The 25,100-nt window shown below is 51.8% G+C and overlaps 1 protein-coding gene across 3 annotated transcripts in view; it reads right to left on the minus strand.

Annotated features, from left to right (window-relative positions):
* The window catches only part of DDC (dopa decarboxylase), an 85,695-nt gene that overhangs the window by 39,262 nt on the left and 21,333 nt on the right, over positions 1 to 25,100 (minus strand). For all 3 annotated transcript variants that reach the window (XM_003982613.5, XM_019825243.3, XM_023250175.2), the window contains exons 3-6: positions 24,546 to 24,659; positions 21,885 to 22,004; positions 16,196 to 16,330; positions 15,353 to 15,496 (exon numbers count right to left, since the gene is read on the minus strand). In XM_003982613.5, the coding sequence (XP_003982662.2) occupies positions 15,353 to 15,496; positions 16,196 to 16,330; positions 21,885 to 22,004; positions 24,546 to 24,659 (513 nt within the window). The remainder of the gene's footprint in view (positions 1 to 15,352; positions 15,497 to 16,195; positions 16,331 to 21,884; positions 22,005 to 24,545; positions 24,660 to 25,100) is intronic.

The following is a 25,100-nucleotide window of genomic DNA, read 5'->3' on the forward strand; positions in this document are numbered from 1 at the left end:
TGCCCACCAGCTTTCATGCACTCACCTTTCTTCTAAATGGCACCACTCCGAAGGGAATGTCAACCCTCAAAGATGCAGATTTGCTCTACCTAGATTCATGAGAAAGCCCTACAGATGCTGAAAACAATTTTTAAAGGTGTATTCCAAGAAAGCATCGGGCGCAGTTGGTCACACAAGTGGGAAATGTGGCCCCGATTCCTGTGGCCGCTCCTGGCCTCTGAGCACCTTGGAACATGGTGATAACACAGATACTGTCTGACCGGTTTCCCCACACCCACGGCTGTCTCTCCCCTGGACCCATGAAGCTGCTGAAGCCAGGTCAGTTCGCATCTTCTTTCTTTCTTTTCTTTTTTTTTTTAAGTTTATTTATTTTGAGAAAAAGGGAGAGAGAGAGAGAGCCAGCAGGGGAGAGGCAGAGAGAGAGGGAGAGAGAGAGAGAATCCCAAGCAGGCTCTGCACTGTCAGTGGGGCTCGAACTCATGAACCACGAGATCATGACCTGAGCCAAAGTCGGACACCCAACCGACTGAGCCACCCAGGCACCCTCTGCATCTTATTTCTTTGTATTGCTAGGGGTTTGCACTTTGCTGAACATGGAATAGGAACCGATCACTCGCCAAGTGAATGAAAAGCACGTTGTGTTTATGAAACCGAAGGGCCTAATTGATTTACGATGCCAGCGCCATCTGGATGATGAAATTTCTCCCTCGGTGTGACAAGAGTGCGAATTTTCATTCAATCTGATTTGAGAATCCAACTCAGCCCTTTCCTGAGCCCCCTCGAATACCCCGGCGGTGCCACGGGCCCTGAGAACAGACGTAAAGACACAAAGGGCAGAAACCCGCACAAACTAGTAAACCTGAGAACCTGGTCGGAGGCCCTTCTGGTTTCATTTCACCGAGGGCCACCTGCACTTGACCTGAGAACCCAATTTGCCAGAGAAAATCAAAGCACTCCTGCCAGGGAGGCATTGTACCTGCCCCAAGGATGGTTCAGCTGACAAGTCCTGGCTCGCTGCTCACACGGTCACCTGGGCCAGACAGTAGCTGCCTGGGGACCAGAGTTGTCCTCTGCCCGGCGGCAGGGAGTGATTCCAAAGCAGGCCCTGGCCAGACTCTGGCAGGACTCACCGCAGCAATGGATTTGGGCCCCTGAGAGGGAACAGAGTGTTTCAGATGCTCTATTATTATTCAGGGGCGGTGAAGCCAACAGATTGGGAACCTAGTACCGTTGGCAGGATAGCTTGTCTTCCGTGCCGTTCCCAAGAGGCGGGGCCATGCTGTGCCACGCAGGGCCACACGGGGAAGGCGCAGGGCCATCAGGAGGCACAAGGAGAGGGGCAGCATGGATGGGAACCTTTACTGCGGTTCCCACAGGAAGAAGCAGGTGAGGCAGGGTGAGTGGGTGGAGGGTTGGTTGTTTTGATCAATTTCAATGGGCCCCATGGCAAAGGGGGCTGTCCCTAGCTGTCCCTAGTGTCCCTGGCTCTGGGGTGATGAGGGCAGGGGGTAGAGGCCTGGAGAGGAAGAGCCCCATAGAGGAGATGGATGGGGGTGTGGGCTCTGGGTTGGTTAGTTTGGTGAAAGGCAACCCATTACCATCTCCAGGAATTGGCTAGTCCTGGCAGGGGCTGTCCCTGCAGGGTCAGCAAGGTCCTTAAGATGTCAAAGCCTCAGACATACAGAAAACAAAAATGCACGATGAATCCACCGACATTTAAGCCATGCACTTGGGGCAAAAACACCTGGGTTGGAGGCCCACCTCTGCCTCTCACCTGCAGCCAGCCGGACTTCTGTTTGCCCACGTACAGCACAAAGGCATCGGGGGTGGGCCTGCCCAGCCTACTGGGTCCCACCGGGTCTAGATGCACCGCATCGTGGTGTCTCAGCCCCCTTCCTTCCCACCGCCGCACACGCCTCCTCGTCACCCACCCTCCGCGTCGCCTCATTTTCGCGAGATGACTCATTTCATGGGACTTCAGGTCAGCGTGCTCTTTTCCCCTTGTATTTGCACTTTCTTCCTGATTTAAAACTGAAGACCAAAATGCTTCATCTAAGGCACCCAGTTTGGCAAATAGAACCCGAGACGCTTAAAAGGCTTCGTGTCGCTAAAGGAGTAACAAACAATTATACAGATTAAAAAACCCACAGAACGGCTCAACCATCCAGCTATTGTGTGTCACGTATTTTTCTCAATATTCACCATCTCTTAGGAACGACCTATCTCTCGTTCAGCAGTGCCTTGGGTTTCATCTGGTTTTCCACAAATTCTAACCGAAATAAATGCAATCACTTGTGTTTTTAAGACGACAGGGGGCGCCTGGGTGGCTCAGCCAGTTAAGCATTCAACTTCAGCTCAGGTCATGATCTCACGGTTCAGGAGTTCGAGCCCCGAGTCGGGCTCTGTGCTGACAGCTCAGAGCCTGGAGCCTGCTTTGGATTCTGTGTCTCCTTCTCTCTGCCCTCCCCTGCTTGCCCTCTCTCCCTCTCTCCCTCTTGAAAATAAACATTAAAAAACATTTTTTTTAAAAAGACAACATATATGGTAAATATCCCCTTGTGAGAATTATTTTCTATCTGTGACCATTTGCACAGGAGAGTGTCTGAGATGATATCCACCAAATATTAATGGTGCTTGTCTCTTAAACTTTTTTTTTAATGTTTATTTATTTTTTTCGAGAGAGACAGAGTGCGAGCAGAGGAGGGGCAGAGAGAGAGAGAGAGAGAGAGAGAGAGAGAGAGAGAGAGACACAGAATCGGAAGCAGGCTCCAGGCTCCGAGCTGTCAGCACAGAGCCCAATATGGGGCTCGAACCCATGAACCATGAGATCCCGACCTGAGCTGAAGTTGGACGCTTAATCGACTCAGCCCCCCCGCCCCAGGCGCCCCAATAGTGCTTGTGTCTTAAGATGCGATTTTGGGTCCCATAAGGTAAACCTTCATTCTTGATGTTTTTGTCCTGAGTATGGAGCGTTTCTGTAAAAAAAAAACAAAACAATAAAATCCTGCCTCGTCCTGGATGTGACCTCAGTTGGGAGGCAAGCGGGTGGGTGTGCTGAGCACTGACTAGGCCCGGCCTGGGGCTCTGCAGAGTATACACAGGGGCCTCAACAGCGGCAGGAGCTGGGCAGGTCTACGATCTGTACTTTACAGTTGGCTTAAGTGAGTCCTTGCCGGGGGATTGTGGACACACAGAGGGGCGGGAACAGATCAGCATTATGAACCCCGGTGTGATGAACTCTCGTTGTCCGAAAGAGCCCGGCGCCCTGAGCCGGGCCGGGCCCCCCCCTCCGCCCCCCGCTGACCTAGCCCCTGGATGGGCGGTGAGGACCGGGCTGGCGGGTGGCAGGGCCCGGCCTGCTGTGTTCTAGATGGCTACAGTCAGCTCGTCCTAATTCCCAGAAGCCCAGCACCTGCTCCGCTCCGGGGTCTGATTACCCCGGCTCAGCTCAGTGACGCTAACCTGATTTGGGCTGTGCCGCGGCGCCATAATCACATTTGTGCAGGGGGAGGGAGGGCGGGGCGGTGCAGGCACCCCTCCCCTGAGAGCCCGCAGTGGTTCTGCGGCCCCAGGCGCACGTCCCCTTCTGGGGCAGACCTGCCTCCCCGCCCTCGTTGCTGTGGCTCTGACATGCACTGGGGGGCACAGCCCTCTGCCCATGGCCGGAACTTGTCAAGTCGGCTCTAAGGACCGCAAACCCCCACGGGGAAGAGGGAGACTGTTACAAGCCCCACGCAAGTCCGTGGAGCGGCCCCGGTGCAGACCTGTCAAATGTGCCCGTGCTCTTAGCAGAGGTCCCTGGATCCTGAGACGTCTGCAGTCACTTCGCAAATGTACGGAAGGCGTTGGGTCTGCATCTCAGAATTATGCACGTGGTTATTATTCAGAATTGTGACCCACCGGATGGACGGCTTCAACGGAACAACCGGGTGATACGTCCAAGTCCAAGCTGCAGCCCTTCTAGATCTCTCTCTGGCTTCGGGGTCCCATGGTTGAGGGATCCGTTTAAGATACCAAACCTACTGCAGGTCCTCGAGCCTCCTGTGACCTCTCAGGCCTCTGTGCCTTTGTCGTAATCTTTTCTTCCACAAGAAGGGGACTGTGCCCGTCAGCGCTGCCTGTGTTATCCCCTAAGCACACGGCTTAACCTGTGATCTCTTAGCCAAAGCGTTCTCCCGTCTCCCCTGGAGGGTTAATCACACCCCTTCCCTCTGCGTGTATAGCGCTGACCAGAGAGTGCAGAGACTGGGGAACGTGTACCTTCCCACCAAGAACCACTCCCTCGGGAAAGGGACCCACCCTTCATTGGTCCCCGAGGGGCCGGCACACACGTGGCCTAAAGGCCCGGACCTTCGCTGGACAGAGAGGGAGGTGCCTATGGAGGAGCCTGCAAACCTGCCTGTGCTCTGAAACACGGGATCAGCCCGCATCTGCGGCTCCTGCCAGACGGCCACAGGTGCCCTCAAACGTTAGCCGGAATCTTGGGCTCGAGAGCCAAATTCCAACATGGCGCCTCCGTCGGGTGCCCAGTCTCCCTTCAGGAAAATAAAACTGGGGTGTGTTCTTCCTGATGCTGAGTGGTCTTCCCTCAAATACTTGGATCTCCCCTTCTTACCAGGCCTCTTCCCTGAGCACAGGCACACACTTTGGGCTCATTTCTGCATACCCGCCGTGTTCTGCACCACCTCGCCCCCTCCCCAGGGAGGCCACTGCCGTCTGTGGGGGTCGTTTTGTAGGGTAACTTTGAATTGATGTTGACTGAAGACAGTCACCCAGTCTGAGGCCTCTGTGATAACGGACAGACCACCGGAGGCCAATTCATCACCGAGCTCTGCCCACCAGGCTTTAAAGCCCACCTGAGCCTCTCCACTACCAGAGGGGTTCTGAAAATACGCATCAGCCTGTGTCTCTCTTCAGCTAAAAACTCCCTTAGTGACTACGTGTTGCCCTTAGGGAAGGCCCGTCTTCCTCACGCTCGTCCCCTCATGATCTCACCACTGTCTCTGCAGCCCACCTCCTACACCCCTCCCTTCACACCCCTCCGTGCACTCCTGCGCCGGGCGGTGAAGACCCTCGCAGCTTCTGGGACCTCACATCCGTGATCTCCCCACCCTCCTGCGGACAGCAGTGCAACACGGTGCGTGAAGCGGGAACTCTGGGATTACGTCACAGTGCAACCTTCATGGCTCTAGCAAGTTCTGAGCCTGTCTTGCCCTTCGGTCTGCTGGGATGCAATACATTCTCATCGCTATTTCCTTTCCCTGGAGTGCGTGACCCAAGCAGCCCATGAACAGCACCCCCACCCCACCCCCGCCCCGGCTCAGCCTACGTCCCTCACTTTTCCAAGACTGTGGCTCCCATAGCAACTCTTTCCTGATCCCCGTGTTCCCATGGTGACAATGACTGGCTTGCTTGTTTCGCTGATCACGCTGCACCTTCTGCGAATGACTGTTCACTTAGCGTCTCTGTCTGACCCATAAGATCCTCGAGGGCCCTGTCATCTGCAGCCCACAGGCCCGGCATGCAGCGGTTACCCAATACACATGAATGAATCGGCGACTATTACACATCCCATCAGGGTAAGTTGTGAAATACAACGAGTGGACGTATCCAGCACCTGCTGCTAAGACCACGATTTGGTCCACCATTTGCCTGAGAGCCCACTGACAAGGATTATAAAATGTACTCAGGGTAGTTGCCTCCTAAAATGTCCCGACAAAGGCTTCGGCCCCTCTGAAATGCCTCCAAAGGATGCCTTGTTGCAAAGTCCTTGCAAAGCCCGGGCACAGAGCGGTGGCCAAAGTGAAATGCTCCGCTGCCTTCCGAAATCCCACCAGTGAATTATGAACGCATGTTCTGATCTCCCTTCCTTGGTGCAGAATCACGAATATGTGATGAATACATACGTGTTCAGGGCAACATCCTGTAGAGCATATTCAAATAAGGACAATACGAATTTTTTTTTCTCATGATTCCTGAGGGAAGACCACAAAATTCTATATGAAATAAGATGAAACTCAGTCTTTCCCTACCTCTCGTCCCTAAAACGTTCTGGATCACTGTATCACTCCATAGACCTATCTGGATTTCCATCAAAGATGAAGAAAAAAAGCACTAAGAGAAATTAGAGCTTTTGATGTTGGTGAGGAAATGGGTGAGGGGGATCTTATCATTCAGTACACCATTGGTTTTTGGTATTGCTGTTATAAGGCACACAGAATTAACTAATCACGAAGCCAGGTACATATAAGACTGTAATTAAAATGTTAATTCTACAGGCACATGAAAAGATGTTCAGCGTCGCTCCTTATCAGGGAAAGACAAATCAAAACCACACTCAGGTATCACCTCACGCCAGTCAGAGTGGCCAAAATGAACAAATCAGGAGACTCTAGATGCCGGCGAGGATGTGGAGAAACGGGAACCCTCTTGCACTGTTGGTGGGAATGCAAACTGGTGCAGCCGCCCTGGAAAGCAGTGTGGAGGTTCCTCAGAAAATTAAAAATAGACCTACCCTATGACCCAGCAATAGCACTGCTAGGAATTTATCCAAGGGATACAGGAGTGCTGATGCATAGGGGCACTTGTACCCCAATGTTTATAGCAACACTCTCAACAATAGCCAAATTATGGAAAGAACCTAAACGTCCATCAACTGATGAATGGATAAGGAAATTGTGGCTTATATACACAATGGAGTACTACATGGCAATGAGAAAGAATGAAATATGGCCCTTTGTAGCAACGTGGATGGAACTGGAGAGTGTGATGCTAAGTGAAATAAGCCATACAGAGAAAGACAGATACCATATGGTTTCACTCTTATGTGGATCCTGAGAAACTTAACAGGAACCCATGGGGGAGGGGAAGGAAAAAAAAAAAAAAAGGTTAGAGTGGGAGAGAGCCAAAGCATAAGAGACTGTTAAAAACTGAGAACAAACTGAGGGTTGATGGGGGGTGGGAGGGAGGAGAGGGTGGGTGATGGGTATTGAGGAGGGCACCTTTTGGGATGAGCACTTGGTGTTGTATGGAAACCAATTTGTCAATAAATTTCATATATAAAAAAATAAATAAATTAAAAAAAATATGAAAAAAATAAAAAAAAATAAAACAATGCAATTTAAAAAAATAAAAAATACAAAAAAAAATAAATAAAAAATAAAATGTTAATTCTAGGGGCGCCTGGGTGGCGCAGTCGGTTAAGCGTCCGACTTCAGCCAGGTCACGATCTCGCGGTCCGTGAGTTCGAGCCCCGCGTCGGGCTCTAGGCTGATGGCTCAGAGCCTGGAGCCTGTTTCCGATTCTGTGTCTCCCTCTCTCTCTCTGCCCCTCCCCCGTTCATGCTCTGTCTCTCTCTGTCCCAAAAATAAATAAACGTTGAAAAAAAAACTTTTTTTTAAAAAGTTAATTCTAGTGTAAGTAAAGGCTCACATCCTAATGAAGGAGCACATAAATGGGCAAAAGGGAGCAGGGAACATTTTGGATAAATGATACATCATCTGCCTCCCACTAATATCCCTGCCATTAGCGAATCGTGTTGGAATGACTGGACATTCAAAGCCCCAAACACAACTGCATCTGGCCACCGACCTTACCCCCCTCACAAAAACGAACTCAAAGTGGATCACAGACCTAAATGTAAAATGTAAAACGCCTAAATGATGACACGGGAGAAAACCTACATCCTCTTGGGTGTGGCGATGAGTTTGTGGCCACCACACCAAAGGCGGGATCCAAGAAAGAAAACATTGATGAGACAGACTTGAGGAAAATCAGAAACTCCTGCTCCACAAAAGACATTGCAGAGAATGAAAAGCTACTCATTGGGAGAATATATTTGCCAAACGCATCTCTTGATAAAGGACTGGTATCCAAATTATAAAAGGAAGTCCTCAAACCCAACAAGAAAATAAACAACCCAACTAACACAGGGGCGAAAGATCGGAACGGACACCTCGCCAAAGAAGATATTCAAACGTCAGATAAGCATATGACAAAATCTTCTATGGGGTACGTCGGTAGGGAGTCTGAAATGAAAACAACTTTCAGATACCAACAGACACCTATGGGAACGGCTAAAATCGAAAACACCGACAACACCAAATGCTGGTGCGGATGTGGCAAAACAGTAACTCTGATTTCATGGCTCGTAGAAACGCAAAATGGTACAGCTGCTTTGGAAGAGTCTGGCAGTTTCTCATAAAAACCAAATGTTCTCTTACCTTACGACCAAGCAATTATGTGGGTTCCTGTTCATTTACCCAGATGAGTTGAAAACTTGTGTCCACACAAAAACCTGCACGTGATGCTCATAGCACTCTTCAAATAATTGCCGAAATTCGGAAGCAACCGAGATGTCTGTGATATTGTCATTTATAATGAGAAATATATATATATTTGGTCTTTGTCCCCATTTCCAGCACAGAGCTCCTAAAACCCTTGGAACTGAATAAGCCAGGAAGTCCATAAAGGCGTCTTTTGTCATGTTAATGAGAAGCGGCTAGGTCACCTAAGGATGCTGGCTGGCTCTCAAGGGAACCAATCCTGTTACTGGAGCATTGGAACTGTTAAGTCCCACCCCTGACCTCCAGGGAGGGGAGGGCGTTGAAGATTGAGTTCAATCACCAATGATCCGTGATTCAACCCGTCATGCCTACGTAATGAAGCCTCTATAACACCCCAAAAGCGGGTTGGTAGAACCTGAGGGCCAGTGAACAGGTGGAGATTTGGGGACAGTGGGACCAGGAGAGGACATGGAAGTTCCACGCCCTTTCCCCAGATCTTGCCCCCACCCCCCACGTTTCCTCCACCTGGTCCTTCCTGAGTTTTATCCTTCTCTAACAAACCAGTGATTTAGCAAGTAAGATGTCTGAGTTCTGTGAGCTGCTCTAACAAATTAATCAAACCCAAGGGAGGGGGTCACTGGAATTTCTGATCTATAGCAGTTGGTCAGGTGACAGGTGACAACCTGGAGTTACAACTGGCAACTGAAGTGAGGCAGTCTTGTAAGACTGGGATCGAATGGTCCACTATCCAGATAGATAGTATCAGAATCGAGGTAATTGTTCAATGGTAGTAGAAAACCTCTGAGTCAGAGGTGGGTGCGGGATATTAATGTCCTTCAATAGGTACATCCAAACAGTGAGATACTATTTGGTGATTTAAAAAAAAAGAGAGAGCTGGGGCACCTGGGTGGCTCAGTCAGTTAAGCATCTGACTTCGGCTCAGGTCATGATCTCACGGTTCATGGGTTCGAGCCCCGCATCGGGCTCTGCGCTGACAGCTCGGAGCCTGGAGCCTGCTTCTAATTCTGTGTCTCCCTCTCTCTGCCCCTGCCCTGCTCACGCTCTGTCTCTCTTTGTCTCTCAAAAATGAATAAACGTTAATTTTTTTTTTAAATTAATCCATCCAATTAAACATGGGCAAAGGACATGAAGACACATTTCACTGCCAAGGCCATATGGGTGGCAAAGAAACACACCGAAAGATGTTCGACATCATTAGTCATCAGGGAAATGCAAACGATGATATCCCTACTCTCCTACCAAAACACCTAGAATTTAAAAATAGTGACAATAACAAATGCTGTTGAGGATGCACAGCCTTAATTCCTCACACATCGTTGGTAGAGGCATAAAATAGTACAGTCTCTCTGGAAAACAGTTTGCCAGTTTCTTGAAAAGGTAAATAAACTCACAGCTAGCATATCACACTCAATTGCGTTCTTGGGAATTTTTGCCAGAGAAATGAAAACATACGTTCGCCCAAATACCTGTGCGTAAATGGTCACGGAAGCTTTATTTTCAGTTTCGTGTTTTTGGACTCTTTATGTGCAATCACCCAACCCTGGAAACAACTCTGATGTCCTCAGTAGGTAAACGGTTAAACAGGCTGGGTTACCAAGAAGGTGGTGCCAAACTGCTGTGGTGAGTCAGTAAAAATAACCGTGTATCGATTCATGTTGCACTCTGGACAGACCTCAAGGTCATTATGCCGAGTGAGAAAAGCCGGCTGCAAAAGGCGACAGGCTTTGTGATTGCGTGTGTATAACACGCTCAAAGTGAGGACAGCAGGGCGTTAGTGTGTGTGAAGAGGTGGGGAGGGGACATCTTTGTGGTGATGGAGAAGTTCTGCATCCTGGCTGCGGGGGTGGGGGGAGGTGACGTGAACTTACACGCATGACCATGACGTAAGACTACACGCACACATAGCAATGTCAGCTTCCGGGTTCTGTTACTGCACTATCGTGTGCAAGCTGTAACAACGGGGGGAAATTGGGTGAAAGGGATGAGGGGGGTCTCCGCATATGAACCTTGTTATTTTCTCTTTAATCTACAAGTGTTCAAAATAAGAACTTAAAACCTTCCAATATTTTAAACCAAGAACATGACATATTCATGTATCGGCCAGACATAACTAGAGAAAGACTTGATGAACGATAAATAGGGGTAAATTGTACATAGGGATTGAGCATAGGGATTTTAAGAATGGAGGGAAGCGGGGGGAGCCTGGGTGGGTCAGTCGGTTGAGCATCCGACTTTGGCTCAGGTCATGATCTTGCAGTTGACGAGTTCAAGCCCCGAGTCAGGTTCTGTGCTGACAGCTCAGAGCCTGGAGCCTGCTTCTGATTCTGTGTCTTCCTCCCTTTCTGTGCCCCTCCCCCACTCATGCTCTGTCTCTCTCGGTCTCAAAAATAAATAAACATTAAAAAAAATTAAAAACAAAAAAGAATGGGTGGCAAGTATACAGAAGAGCATCAGAGGTCATGGGCGCTGGGAGGGACAACCCAACACCTGTGCAGAGTCCCAGAAGGGGAGGGAAGAATGTGCAGAAGCAAACTTTGGAGAGATGATGCGTAAGACTTTCCCTACACTGAGGACAAGTGACAAGTTACAGATTCTGGAAGCTCTGTGAAACCCAAGGAGAATAAGCACGAAGAAGCAATCTACTTTCGTCCTGGTAAAACTGCCTAGACGCAAAGACAGAAGGCAAATACTGCAAGCAATCAGAGGGCGAAAGAAGTCACATTGCCACATTACCTCTAAAAGTCACAGTGGGACTGATGAGTGACATCCCACCAGAGGTGATGGGAGAAGGATGCCAATGGGCTTATGCATTTAATCTGCCAAAGGAAGAGAACGTCTAGCCTGGAACTCTAGACCCAGCAAAAATATTGAAAGGGGAAGGCAAAATAAAGACGTTTTCAGAGAAACAAGAACAGAGGGAATTGTATCAAAATAGGAAAGAAATTATAAAGATAGTTTTTCAGACAGAAAAAAAAATGATTCCAGGTGAAAATAAGAAAACATAGGAAAGAAAGATCAATGGCAGGGCGCCTGGGTGGCTCAGTCGGTTGGGTGTCCGACTTCAGCTCAAGTCATGATCTCATGGTTTGTGGGTTTAAGCCCTGCACCAGGCTCTGTGCTGATGGCTCAGAGCCTGGATCCTGCTTCGGATTCTGTCTCTCTCTCTCTCTCTCTCTCTCTCTCTCTCTCTCTCCCTGCCCCTCCCCCACCCACACTCTATCCCTCTCTCAAAAACAAACATTAAAAATAATAATTAAAAAAAGGAAATAAGAAAAACTCAAACCATCTAACACCTAAAAGATCTAGAAAAAGAAAAAAACAAAATGTAAAGTTAGTAGAAGGAAGGAAATAATAAAGATTAAAGTAGAAATAAATGAAATAGAGACCTCCCCCCCCCCAAAAAAAGAAAATAGGAAAGAAAGGATCAATAAAACCAGGAGCTGGTTCTTTGAAAACATGAACAAAATTGATAACCTTTTAGCCAGACCCATAAGTAAAAAAAGGGAGAAAACCCAAATACATCATAAATTAGAGAGAAGTAACAACTATACCACAGAAATAAAAAGGATTGTATTGGAATGCTATGAAAAATGACATGCCAACAAATTGGACAACCTAGAAGAAATGGGCAAATTCCTAGAAACACACAATCTTCCAAAACTAAATTAGAAGGAAATAGAAAATTTGAATAGACTGATTACTAGTAACAAAATTGAATCCGTAATCAAAAAATGCCCAACAAGTAAAAGTCAAGACCAGATGACATCACAGATGAGTTCTACTAAACATTTAAAGGAGAGTTAATAGCAGTGGCTCAGCAGTGCTGAGTGTCTGACTTCAGCTCAGGTCATGATCTCACGGTTCATGGATTTGAGCCCCACATCAGGCTCTGTGCTGACGGCTCAGAGCCTGGATCCTGCTTCAGATTCTGTCTCTCCCTCTCTCCCTGCCCTGTCCCATGCTGTCTCTCTCCAAAAATGAATAAACATTAAAAAAAAAAAGACAAGAAAGCAGAGAAAAACCATCATATAAGAGGCGGACCAGATAGACAGCTATGCACTTCAGTGTGTCAACAATTACTTTAAGTAAATGGACAAATTTGAGAAAAATTATCATGTTGGACTTATAAACATATGAAAAAGAAAAAAAAAACAAAAACGAGCCGCAACTGTAGCCTGCACACAGGAGACTCATTTTAGGTGTAAGAGAACAGGAAAGGAAAGGAAGACACTGGGAAAATGTATCCCCTGACCACTAACCCATAGAAACCGGATGTAACTGCAGTGACCTCACTGTATGCAGATTTCATAGAGATAAAGAGAGCATTTTGCAGTGACGAATGGGTCCTTCGGCGGGAAGGTTTGACGATTCTAGACGCGTGTGCAGCTGGGTACGGAAACTTCAAAATCTGTCAACTACACCCGGGTCAAACATAAAACAAGCCGTGGGCAGGTCTATAAGCCACAGCTGAGATGTTCCCAGTCGCCCCTAAGGAGACAAGTTGCATTGCCCTGGTCGTTACAAGATTGAAATTGATTTTGTGTCCTCACTTTCTTGGGCTTGACCTGGGAACCAACTGTTTTTCTATTTTGTCTGTGTTCCCAATGGAATGTTGTCCTTTGACTTCTCGAAAATCTGAGCCTTCTTTTAAGATTTGCTTTATAATATATACTGTATTTCCTGCCAGCGTTTGCCCTTTTGTTTTGTTTACGAGTCCTGTGGTTTTTATGAAATGAAATCTTCTCATCGTTTTATGTGGTGTATTCCATTGCCTTCGTTCTTCAAATCTGCAAGAGTGGGTTTTAATGTATTTATTTTTCCCGAGATAGGATATTCTGGTGAGTCTTAGTTAGTGACGGCATAGGTGCAGAAAAGTTTACCTTGTGTAAAAGGAATCCTTTCAGACCATCAGGGGATTGTCTGTCGGAATTTTAAAGGTAGTCTTTCCTTCTAACTAGAAGGATCTTCCTTCCAAATCTTTATATGACAAATATTTATTGTGCTTCTGCTAAGGGGCAGGTCAGGTTCAAGGAGCTGGATAAAGCGACTATTAACCAGACCCGCCCTCCGCGTAGCTCACAGTGTGGCGGGAGGAGGGAGGCAGTAACAACTATACAAATAAACGTGTATTTCATGCAAGATGGGAAAATGAAGCAGGACGGGGTGACTAAGGTGACCTCTGGCTCAGCCTATTGCAGGCTGACAGCTGCCTTGGCCGTCAGTCCCTCCCACCAGCTACGTCTGAATCTGCTCACTCCTACAGTGATTCCCGTGGAAACTCCACAAGTGGGGATCCAAGTTTGTATCAAATCATGCCTTCCGTGCCTTCCCCAGGTCACACGTTAGGTATTCAACGAGTGGTGGTTGATTCAAATCGATGAAAACAATTTTTTTTTTTTTTGAGAATAAAAGCTTGTCTCGAAGATTAATTCTTTTTTTTTTTTAACTTTTTTTTTTTCAACGTTTATTTATTTTTGGGACAGAGAGAGACAGAGCATGAACGGGGGAGGGGCAGAGAGAGAGGGAGACACAGAATCGGAAACAGGCTCCAGGCTCTGAGCCATCAGCCCAGAGCCCGACGCGGGGCTCGAACTCCCGGACCGCGAGATCGTGACCTGGCTGAAGTCGGACGCATAACCGACTGCGCCACCCAGGCGCCCCTATTCTTAAATAAAAAAGAGTGGGCATGATTCACACAAGGTCCATAAAGTCTGTCGCACCTAGATTGTTCTAACAAGTAGGAGATGCTCAGATATGTTCAAGAGGTACCTGAGGATCTTGATTTGTTTCTAAAATCTCCCCAGTTTGTTCGAAAAGCTCCCTTCCCAGAACTTCTGGTGAAAGTAACTGGAGCAGGGCCTGGACATCAGTAGAGGGTAACACCACGGACTGTGCCTAACTCGTTCTGCGAATGTTCCACAAGACGAGCAAATGTTTCTAGCAAATTTTAACTTGCTGAACGAGCGATGTCTTGCGAAACAAGTCGTACGTGATGCCGAACGTCACATGATCACAACTGAGCTAAACGTTCTAGAAATTCGCTTTGATATACGAGCGCTTTGGATGACGAGCGTGTTTCCGGGACGAATTATGCTCGCAAACCAAGGTGTGCCCGTGTTTTCAGAGCTCTCCCCGTAACTCCAGTATACAGCCAGGTTGGACACCACCAGCCTGGGGCCACGATCACGTCTTAATTGTCATCACGCATGACGCGTCAGTCCTCAGCTCTGCACGCTGCCATGGCCGCGTCGGATGCGACAACTCCAGGCTCTCGCTGTAACACTATCTATTTCTTCCCCGCAAGAAAATGCCCATCTGTGCATAAGAAAACCTGGTGCTATTTGGCCAGTTATGTATTTTACCTAGAATTAGTCAGTGCTGGTTTGCAACCTATGGCTTGTGATGCATCTTGGTATCTGCTAAGAATACCGGTCTGGGTGGCCAGGGCTTTCTGTGTTTTATTGTTAACGTGGTTCACTGGGTCCATCATGCCCCCCTCACGACAGAGCACCTACCAAGGCACAGAGTGCTGTCAAGGGACAACCATACGGTGTCGCATTTAACAGGAGCAGAAACAAGGCTTGTTGGCTTAACCAGGATCCTCCAGGCTGGGTGCTCTGCTTACTTCTTTCTGAGACTAGGCAGGCGGAGGCACAAATATATGGGAGTCACGCTCCTGGGGTGCCTCGGTGGCTCAGTCAGTTGAGCGTCCAACTGGAGCTAGGGTCATGATCTCACAGTTCATGAGTTTGAGCCCCACATCGGGCTCCGTTGCTGTCGGCACAGAACCTGCTATGGATCCTCTGTCCCCCACCCTCTCTCTGCCCCTCCCCTGCTCGCTCTCTCTCTCTCTCTCTCTCTCTCTCTCAAAAATGAATAAACATTAAAAAAATGTAAATGGAGTCATGCTCCAGCCTTCCTCAAGGAGCACTCAGCTGATGATGCATGAACCGCCTACCCTGTGACCAGCATGGCACCCCGCCCCATACCCAAGCAGGGCTCTGAGACCCCCAGGGGGCCCTACCCGAGAGGCATAGTTGACTTACAAAGAAAGGAATCAGGCCCTCCGCCCTGTCTCTCTCCATAGCTTCCTGCAGGGCAGAACCACGCATAGCAAACTTGCCATCAGAAGGGATGGCTTTCATTTTCACTCCTCCAATTAATCCGGCTCTTTCCACTGAGGAGTGGGCCTGGAAAGAAAGCGGCAGAGTTAGATTCTTGCGTGCGTGTTCTGTGCGGGAGCCAGAGCCCCTGGCTCTGCAGAGAGCTTCCAGGGCTGCACAGCTCCCCCCCCACCACCCCTGCACCTGATTCTGGAATCTCGCTTTGCGGTTTAGTGAACGAGCAGCAAAATAAAGTCTGAAGTAGAGGTAGCACGCCCGGCTTCTTGTCTGGGGGTTCCTCTTACCATGGGGCTTTGGGCGTATCGGGGGCCAAGTTCAGTGCATGGTGTCTGGAGCGAAGAAGCCAACGACACAGCATCGTTCCCGGATGGTGGGTCTCAGGAGCCCCCAGGAAGGCCGGTTCTTACTGACAGCTCCCCCTCGCTGCCCTGCGGCCCCCACCTCCACCGTCTCCTACTTGACTCCATCCTGGGGTCTGGACCTCTCCGGTATGGGGACCCAGCTCCCAGTTGGCGACAGCAGTCGCAGGATCGCAAGACCTGAGGGCCTGGGGGGACTCCAGGCCCTTCCCCCGTGACCCCAGTGGACCTCCAAGACCTCACGTGCACACTGAGAAAATAACGAACGTCCACTTCCAAGCACAGTTATAAAAACGACTGACAGGTTGCATGGTATTGTTTTGATCTGATTTGACCTCCAACAAGACATTCAGATCTTGGAGACTCAGTGGGGCTTTGGACCAACACGCTCAGCCAACACACTCACCTGATCCGATGAGTAAGCCACTAGCTTTTCCATGATGGCGCCCTGCGTCAGCCCGGGGGAGGCGGCCTGCAGGCGGCGGGTCGCTTTGGTTCGAGCGGCCAGCAGGGCCATCAGAGTGGCCTCACTGGCACTTCCCTAGATCAAAGAAAGGGTCGAAATGAGCTTCAAAGTGCAGCAAAGAAATCAATCTCTAAACTGCTGGGAGACATTATTGTCCATACTGTTCTTAAGAGAGGAGTCTGAGTCTGAAATTGCAAAGCTTATCATCCTTCGCCCAGGAAAGATCGGAACAACCTGTGACAATCATTTCAGTTCTTCTTTTATTTTTTTATTTACATTTGAGAGAGAGAGAGAGAGACAGAGCGTGAGCCGGGAGGGGCAGAGAGAGGGAGAGGGAGACACAGAATCTGAAGCAGGCTCCGGGCTCCGGGCTTTCAGCACAGAGCCCAACGCGGGGCTTGAACTCACAGACCGTGAGATCATGACCTGAGCTGAAGTCGGACGCTTAACCGACTGAGCCACCCAGATGCCCCCAGCCCGCAGGTCTTAAGACTCATTCAGCTTTATCATTCATTGCTTTGTCTATTTTATGTAACCTGTTGGCCGGCCCTTCCGAGCACTCAGCTCGCAGCAAGTGCAAGACCCACTTTGCATGCATTTTTCCATGGAGTTCTCCCAGGCTGGCCAATGAGGGCTGGTCCTACGTCCACCAGAGGAGGAGACCGGGACCCAGGGTACCGGCCACTCAGCCCAGCTGTGCTCACAACCACTCGCGCAGAGAAACTTGTATTGGTTTACAAAATGGGATGCCTTTCCCTCCAGATTCAGAAATGCCCTCGGAGGTGCTCCCTCGGTTACTAATGTCACAGGGTTCGTTACGTCCTTCCCAATCCAGCACGCTGAAGCCCACACCCCGAGTCCGCCAGAATGTAACCGTATTTGGAGATAAGGCATCTGAAGAGGTCGTTAGGTTGAAAGGTCTGACTGGTGTCCTCATAGGCCACCAGACATTCACGCACACAGACAAAAGGCCATGGGAGGACACGGGGAGGAGACGGCCTTCTACAAGCCAGGGAGAGAGGCATCAGGAGGAACCATGGCTCCCCACTCGCTGATGGCGACTTCAGCCTGCGGGACTGGGACACAATAAATGTCTATTATTAAAGCTGCCGGTCCGTGGTGTTGTGTTAGGGCGGCCCAGCGGACTAATGCAACAACTTACCCTGGCAAAGAACTAAAGAAAGGCTCAGTCTTCACTCCTTGGGGGCTGCAAGTGGGTTAAAGACAACACGAACTCAGCACCTGCCATGCTGTTCCGCAGAATTTGCAAAATAACCCTGTTTTTAATTTTATGTATTAAATTTTTTTTTTTTTAATGTTTGAGAGGCAGAGAGCATGAGTAGGGGAGAGGCAGAGAGACAGGGAGACAGAGGATCTGAAGTGGGCTCCCTGCTGACAGCAGAGAGACTGACGCGGGGCTCGAACCCACGAATTGTGAGATCATGATCTGAGCCGATGTCAGACGCTTAGCCGACTGAGCCACCCAGGTGCCCCGGTGGAACCTTGTTTTTAAATTCAGTCATTGTCAGGTGGGACAATGGATGCTAAGAAAGAGGGGAACTAACTTCTAGCAAGTGGCAGGGGGACGGGGGCCTCCCCACATGTAGAAGCGATGCCCCCCCATCTACTGCTCATAATCTCCACCTCTTAAGTAAATAAATCCTAGAGGAAACCAACAAATGGAACAGTATTAACGTTAGAAAGGAAAAAAAAAATAAAAGAAGGTAGATCTGGGTCGACTATGAGAGATTTGTAAGATTTGAGAATTTTGCAGAGAAATACACAATAAAATAATTAGGCCAACTTCCCCCGCTAACTTCGTTTTATCCTCATTTCGCTTCGCTGACCCGATTTCCTGTTCTATTTTACCATTTCAATGCTTTTACTTATTCTTTTAAGCCAATTCAGATCCCCCGGGGAGACAGGTGAAGTTCGAACATAAATATATTTACTCCGAGTTTTGCCGCTCAAATGCATGGACTCAAATATACACATGCAATCTTCTTAACCCGGCCTCTCGGGTGGGTTTTAACATTTCTTCGGGCCATATTGTCACTAGCGGTCATTTTAGTGTAGTATTTTTTTAAGTTTGTTTATTTATTTTGAGAGGGGGGAGGAGGGGCAGAGAGAGAGGGAGACAGAGAATTTGAAGCAGGCTCCGTGCTGTCAGTGCAGGGCAGGACGCGGGGCTCGAACTCACGAACCGTGAGATCCTGACCTGAGCCGAAATCAACAGTCAACATGGGCTGGCAATGCTAGATCGGCAGAAGCAGGGAATCCAAGCTCCCTGAAAGCAGGCACGGGGTCTCCCGCTCCAGGGTGGGGGGCTTCCTCCTGCGCCCCACGGCGTGTGTCTCCTGGGCCCAGGGTCTACTCCGCGTGCGAAGTGGACCGCGCAAAGCTTCTTGAAAGGCACGGCGTCCGGGTGCTGGAATCCATCTGCCTGGTTCTGTCCCCAACACTCACGCGGGATCACAGCCCCCTCCCTGTGTGCCACCCTCTGCCTGAGGCCTTGAAACGCACCTTCCCCCCGAAACCTCTGTTCTCCCCTGAGCCACATGCTAATGAAAGGCTTTGAATCAGCAACCGGATTCCTCCTGGGGTCGCCTTTCTTCTCCGTCCTTGCGCTGAGACAGAAGTCCCCCTCTCCACGCAGCCGAAAGTGATTGAACACACAAATTGCCCAACGGGAGAAATTGCCAGTGGGGAGTCCCAAGCTCAGAGGCCCAGGGCAGCCCACACGTTCCAGCTCCTGCCGGGGATCAGGAATTCGAGATTTCTGGCCCTTTGTGGGAAGCCAACGGAGGGAGGAATGGGCAGAAAGCCGGGGGTCTGTTCCGGGGCTCGGGCCACGTAATGACACCTCTTCCCTGCAGCGGACAAAGGTTGCCATGGCAAGCCGGCTACGCGGCAGAGAGAGATGCTGTGACAGCCGACGCTGGGACCAGAAATGTCCTTTCAAGTGTCACCCCGCACACGGCGAGGCATTGGCTTTTCTTCCACAAGAGCTTTCAAACCCAATTAAGAGACCATTTTCCAGCCCGGTTTGGGCAGCTCACATGACGACTTGCTGTCTGACTCTGTTGCCTGTCACCGCATGGACATCTAGTAGCTGGGATTGTGGCTCGGGGCGGATGGGGGGCGGGCGGGCTGGGTGCAGCCTCCCCCCGCAGCCCAGCCCCACGGCTGTCACCAAGCTGGGGTGCTCCCCGGGTCCTCACAAATTACAGACAATCAACCTTGTCAGTTGCCTCCTGGTGCAAACACACGCGGGTGTCTGCTTCCATTCTGCAAAACTTGGGCTCCAAAGAGGACTCGACTCCAAGGGCAGAGAGATGCCGGGATTAGCCCCAAGCAATGTTGGGATTGCCAGGGTCTCACGGTCTTTAAAGTAGAGATCATGGAAAGACTGAACCCAGGCCAGCATGCACACCTCTGGAGACTCTGACCCAAGCAAACGGTCAGGGACGCTCCTGGGTCCAGCCCACCATTATCCTAGCCTTGTCTCTGGCGAGCTTGTGCCCTAGGACACCACACGCCCCCATTCTTGGCCCCAGCTTCCTCGCCTATGAAAAAAGTCGTCACTAAAGCCATCCACGCTCTGGGGCGCCTGGGTGGCTCAGTCCTTCAAGCATCTGACTCTTGATTTCGGCTCACGGTTTGCAAGTCTGAGCCCTGCTCAAACAGGCTCCGTGCTGACAGCATGGAGCCTGCTCGGGATTCTCTCTCTCTCCCTCCCTCTGCCCCTCCCCTGCTTGCCCTCTCTCTCTCTCAAAAGAAAGAAACGTTCAAAAAAGTAATGTCGGCAGTAACCAAAGCAAGCAACCCTCACCACCCCTTGGAGGTTGAAAAAAGATCACATGAAGCCCAAGGAATAAGTATAGGTCGTAGTGGGCATTCGGCAAAAAGCAGCTATCAGTGTGAAGGGCACGCCTGAGATTATGGGGTATTTGTAAGCTTGGTGAGAAGTATCAAATTACGAGAATCGTCTTGGATGGCTGAAAGGAGGGGGATGAGAAATGGCTTTGGTTGTAAGATCTGACACCCCAGAAACACTCTTTATTTTTGTTTTATTTTGATTTTTTGGTGGAGCGTGAATCCTGAATTTGGACTCAGCCCGGACAGCCCCGGGAGGAAGCTGATAATCTTTTTAGAATATTGTCGCCCCTTGACCTAAAAGAGTATTTTCTGACGTGTTATTGATAAAGGGAACGATTTGATACAATGTAAGTCATGTACAGTATTATTATTTTGTTAAGTTTGTTAAGTTTGAGAGAGACAGAGACAGAGGGAGTGGGGGAGGGGCAGAGAGAGAGAGAGAGAGAGAGAGAGAGAGAGAGAGGAGAACCCCAAGCAGGCTCTACGCTGTCAGCACAAAGCCCGACTTCGGCTCAGGTCATGATCTCGCCGTCTGTGAGTTCGAGCCCCACGTCGGGCTCGGTGCTGACAGCTCAGAGCCTGGAGCCTGTTTCAGATTCTGTGTCTCCCTCTCTCTCTGCCCCTCCCCCGCTCATGCTCTGTCTCTCTCAAAAAATAAATCAACATTAAAAAAAAAAAAGAATTGTAAGATAATAGGTCTGTGCCGTTTGGAGCTAACAAAATTTACAGCAGCAAACGAAAACTGACACGCGGGAGGTCAGAAGCCCCCATCTGGGTGGGCGGTCCCAGGACCCCTTGCTTCCTACGCGACTTTGGCCACGCGAGCGGCTGACTGCCCACACATGCCCCCGTGTCTCCGTGTCTCCGTGGGCCGCTGGGCAGAATAGCAGCCGCCATAACTGACTCTCAATTCTCAATCTCACGACCAGCACTTGACCGGAGGAAAATGAAGTCAGGGAGGGTGGTGGCTTCCACAGAGTCCATGGTCCAGGCTAGGAAATAAGAAAAGCCCAAAGCCCATGTCTCCTTGGTGGCATCTGCTCTGAGGCTCCTGGTGGGACAGACCTCTGACTGTCACTTGCACCCGTCATGTCCTCGAGGCACGCCCCGGCACATGGCCGCTGTCAGTGGTACTTGTCCAATGGGGAGAACGAATTAGAGGGTGCGGAGAAAAGGCAGCATCTTCGGGGGACCTCGGCTCTCACTGATGTAGTGGTTTCTAGGAGCCTTGGAAGGACGTGGTCACGGCTGCCCTCACCGCCCAGAGGACGGCGCTCAGCAGTGGTGGAGGTCACGGCTCCACGGCAGACGTGGGCTCAGACCCCGGTTCCGGGACTTCCCGGCAGGGGCTGGCGGGCAGGTCACCTGCGGGTCTACGCCTCAGTCCCCCGGCCTGTAAAACGGCGTTAAAACAGCCCGATTCCCAGGCTTTTGTAGGATCAGACGAGCTGATGCCCGCAGAGGGCTCAGGCCTGGTGACAGGCACCTGGAACGCTGCGCGAGCCTCCGCTCGTGTTCAGGGACCGCCCCTGTTCCATCCACCGAGCCTGGGGGAGGGAGTGACAGACACCGCCGGGACCCAAATCCAGATCCAGAGGGCTCCTAAAGGCTCAGCCATGCTGGTTCTCCAGGGGGCGTCCGAGGACGCACGGGAAGTTCAAGGGCCTCTCTCGTCCACCTGCAGCTGTGGCCCCGGCGTGGAGCCCAAGCCCCCCGGGGAACGCTGGACACCCCTCCCCCGCCGCCTTACCTGGATCACTCCACCCCCTTCACCCGCTTCCCCGGCCAAAAACGCCTCTGGCAGCTTCAGCATCTTCCCCAGCCAGTCCATCATCACCGTCTCCAGCTCCGTGCACGCCGGACTCGCGGCCTAGCGGGGCGGGAGGAAAGGAATCAGCCACCTGCCGGCCCGTGACCCATGGGGACGCGAGGCGGCCCGCTTCCTCACTTCTGTCCCTTGGACGCTATCGGTTTCACAACAGCCTTCAGCATTTTCAAAAGGCCCGTCTCTGGGTGGGATTACTGTGCTCTCCCCTCTGGCAGTTCCGGGCAGAAGAGGCAGCCCAGCCGAGACGGGGACCCCCGGAGTGAGCACCACAGCGGGACCCCTCACGCTGCCAGCTCTGAAGCACCACCGAGGGCCACCCTGGCCACGTCACACGCCACACCCCTGTTCTGTCTTGCCCTGGAAGGACGGACGCAGCCACGCTCCCCAGATCCCAGAGGTGCCCCAGGAGGGACAAGGGTTTGCGTGGCCCTCTCGGTGACCTCACTGTCCTCCACCCACAGACTCGGCTCCCTGGGGATGTCACCCCCTCTCACCCACCCTTCTCTGCCACAAATCTCTAGAGGCTGGCATCAGAGCAAGGGGCCCAGTCTTACAGAATTTCGGGAGCAGATGGGTTTAGTGCCCCTGCCCCGGGGGCACCTGGGTGGCTCAATTGGTTGAGCGTCCGACTTCGGCTCAGGTCATGATCTCATGGCTCATGGGTTCGAGCCCCGAGTCGGGCTTTGTGCTGACAGCTCAGAGCCTAGAGCCTCGAGCCTGCTTCGGATTCTGTGTCTCCCTCTCTTTCTGCCCCTCCCCCGCTCGTGCACACACGCTCTCCCTCTCTCTCTCTCTCTCTCTCTCTCTCTCTGTCAAAAAGAAATAAACATTAAAAAAAAAATGTCCAGTCCCAGATGCTCTTCAAAAGCCTGGATGTGTGTCAAACATGTGCTCTCTGCCCAGGACTCCTGGGAGAATGGCTGGGAAGGAAGGCAGAGCCCATAATGCCCCTACCGTCCTGTGCTGCATTCCACCAGCACCTCGTGTGTCCCTGTTTAGTTATCTGTGTATTTACAGAAGGATCTAGAAAGATGCACCGGTGGACCCTCCTCCGTAGTCACAAGTGAGTGCGGTGAGACTGGACGGAGTCGGGGAGGTGGGTTCTAGGTGGCCTGTGTCCTCTGGGAGCCCCCGGGGCAGGTCGCTGACCTTGCCTTTTAGGAGCTCGAGCTGGTGCTCTACCATTCCGGACTGTCCCCTGTCATTGCACAGGGGATGGGGCAGGTTGGCCTGGTTTCCACCGAGGATGCACGGAGCACCTCTCGCCAGGTGGGTCTCACTGGGGTGCCAGGGCCACGTGCACACCATGATGCACGGCTGGTGAGAGCCAGCTGGTCAGCCCCGGGGGAGGTCCTACCCCATCCCAGCTACGACCAGCTCCAGGCTTGGGAACCTGCACTCACTGAGGAACCCGTGCCCTGGCCAGTACAGGCGAGGGACAGGGAGGCGGTTCTCCAAGCTTCCAGAGAAATCAGAGTGTCCTCAGAAAGAGCACACGCAGTGGGCTAGATGCCGAGTCACCCAGAAGGGACATGATGACTCTGGACTGGCAGAGGGAAATGAAATCTGCTGCAGCATCTAATAAGAGAAGGCGTCCCTCAGAAGGGGGTGTGCTCGGCAGAGATACAGGGAGGGCACCGAGGCCACCCTGTCAGTGCCCAGGCTGCTGTCCCGGGGGCAGAGGAAGGCCTCGGGGCACCTGCGGAGGGATGGTCCAGAGACCCCCGGCAGGGGAGCCAGGGATGGCTCCGCCGCAATCCTTCCTGGGCGGCTGACTTCCTCCCCCAGCAACTCCGGATGGATGGACGCCCCTGTCTAAACAGCAAGCCTGCCGGAGTGGTGAGCCGGCAGGTGCTGGGTCCTGCTGCTTGGCCCGGCTCGTTCGCAAACTAACGCCTCCTTCACATGCTCAAGGCCAAGTCCGGCACGAGTCAGCGCCCATGCGTCCACTCAGCTGCAAGGCACGAGCCAGGTGGCACTCTGGACCCAGAAGGCCAACGGAAGACCCTGACCTTGGAAGATGTCGGCCTGGTGTGGGCAGCCCGGGGCCCCTGAGGCAGTCAGCGCACGGCTCTAGCTGAATCCTTCCAGCAGCTCCGGGGCTGGGGGCAGGGAGCCACAGGCAAGAGCCGACCCCACCGCTCCGCTGGCATTCTGTCCCCAGATACGGGGGCCCTGGGACAGCTGGCACAGATGCCGGGTGGGCCCCATTTCCAGGGCCACCTGCCCTGTGTCGCTGCCCACTTGTGATGGGCTGGAGGGGGCCTCTCTGGGCACAGCAGCCCTGGCTGCCAACAGATGGGCCAGGACCCCGGCAGCTGCAGAGTTCACAGAAATGCTCTGGGATGCTTGGCAGAATGCAGATTCCCAGGCTTGGGCTGCAGACACTCCAGGGTCTGGGCTGCGGTTTGAATTCCTACAGCCACCCTTCCGGGAAAGGAGGCTGTACCTCCCTGTGTCCCTAAGTCCCTTAGGGGTCACTCTGTCCAGGGCTGGATCCTTCTCCGCTCCCCACAGGTGGCTGGTCCCCACGGCAGATCCCCCACCACTGCCAGGAGCCCCCCAGGAGCCCCCCGAGCTCACCCAGGAGAAGCCGATGCAGCCGATGGCCCCGCACAGCATGTCCGCGAGCATGGCCGGGTACGAGTTGGCCGAGGGGAAGTAGGCAAAGAAGTAGGGGCTGTGCCAGTGCGTCACCTGCGTGGAGACAGAGCCCAGCCCCACGTGAGGAGGACCCAGGGCCCCTCATTTCCAGGATTCTTCAGCTGGCCCCCCTCCTCCTCCGTCTCCGATGCAAGCCGCCCCCTCCAGCAGCCATGGCTCCATCACCCCTGCACCCCTCTTCTGTTCCAGCCTTGCTGGGGGGGGGGGGCCCGGGGCCGAGGTGTCAGGGGGAGGGGAGCAGATGTGCAAGGGCACGTCCCATCAGGGGAGCTGGGGCTCAGCAAGGCCACTGGGAGTGGGGACATCTAGGGGCGGGCGTGCAGGACTGGCTGGGAATACCCCAGAGTTTGGGAAGAAGATGGGGGAGGGGCCCTTCTTGCTCCTTTAATTTGTTCTTGCTGCTGACATGCCTGTCATGCGACAACAGAAAGAATGAAGCCCTCAAGACGCCCTGTACCCCTAGGGATTGTCACG

This window comes from Felis catus, chromosome A2 (assembly GCF_018350175.1).
Source record: "Felis catus isolate Fca126 chromosome A2, F.catus_Fca126_mat1.0, whole genome shotgun sequence".
NCBI lineage: Eukaryota > Metazoa > Chordata > Mammalia > Carnivora > Felidae > Felis > Felis catus.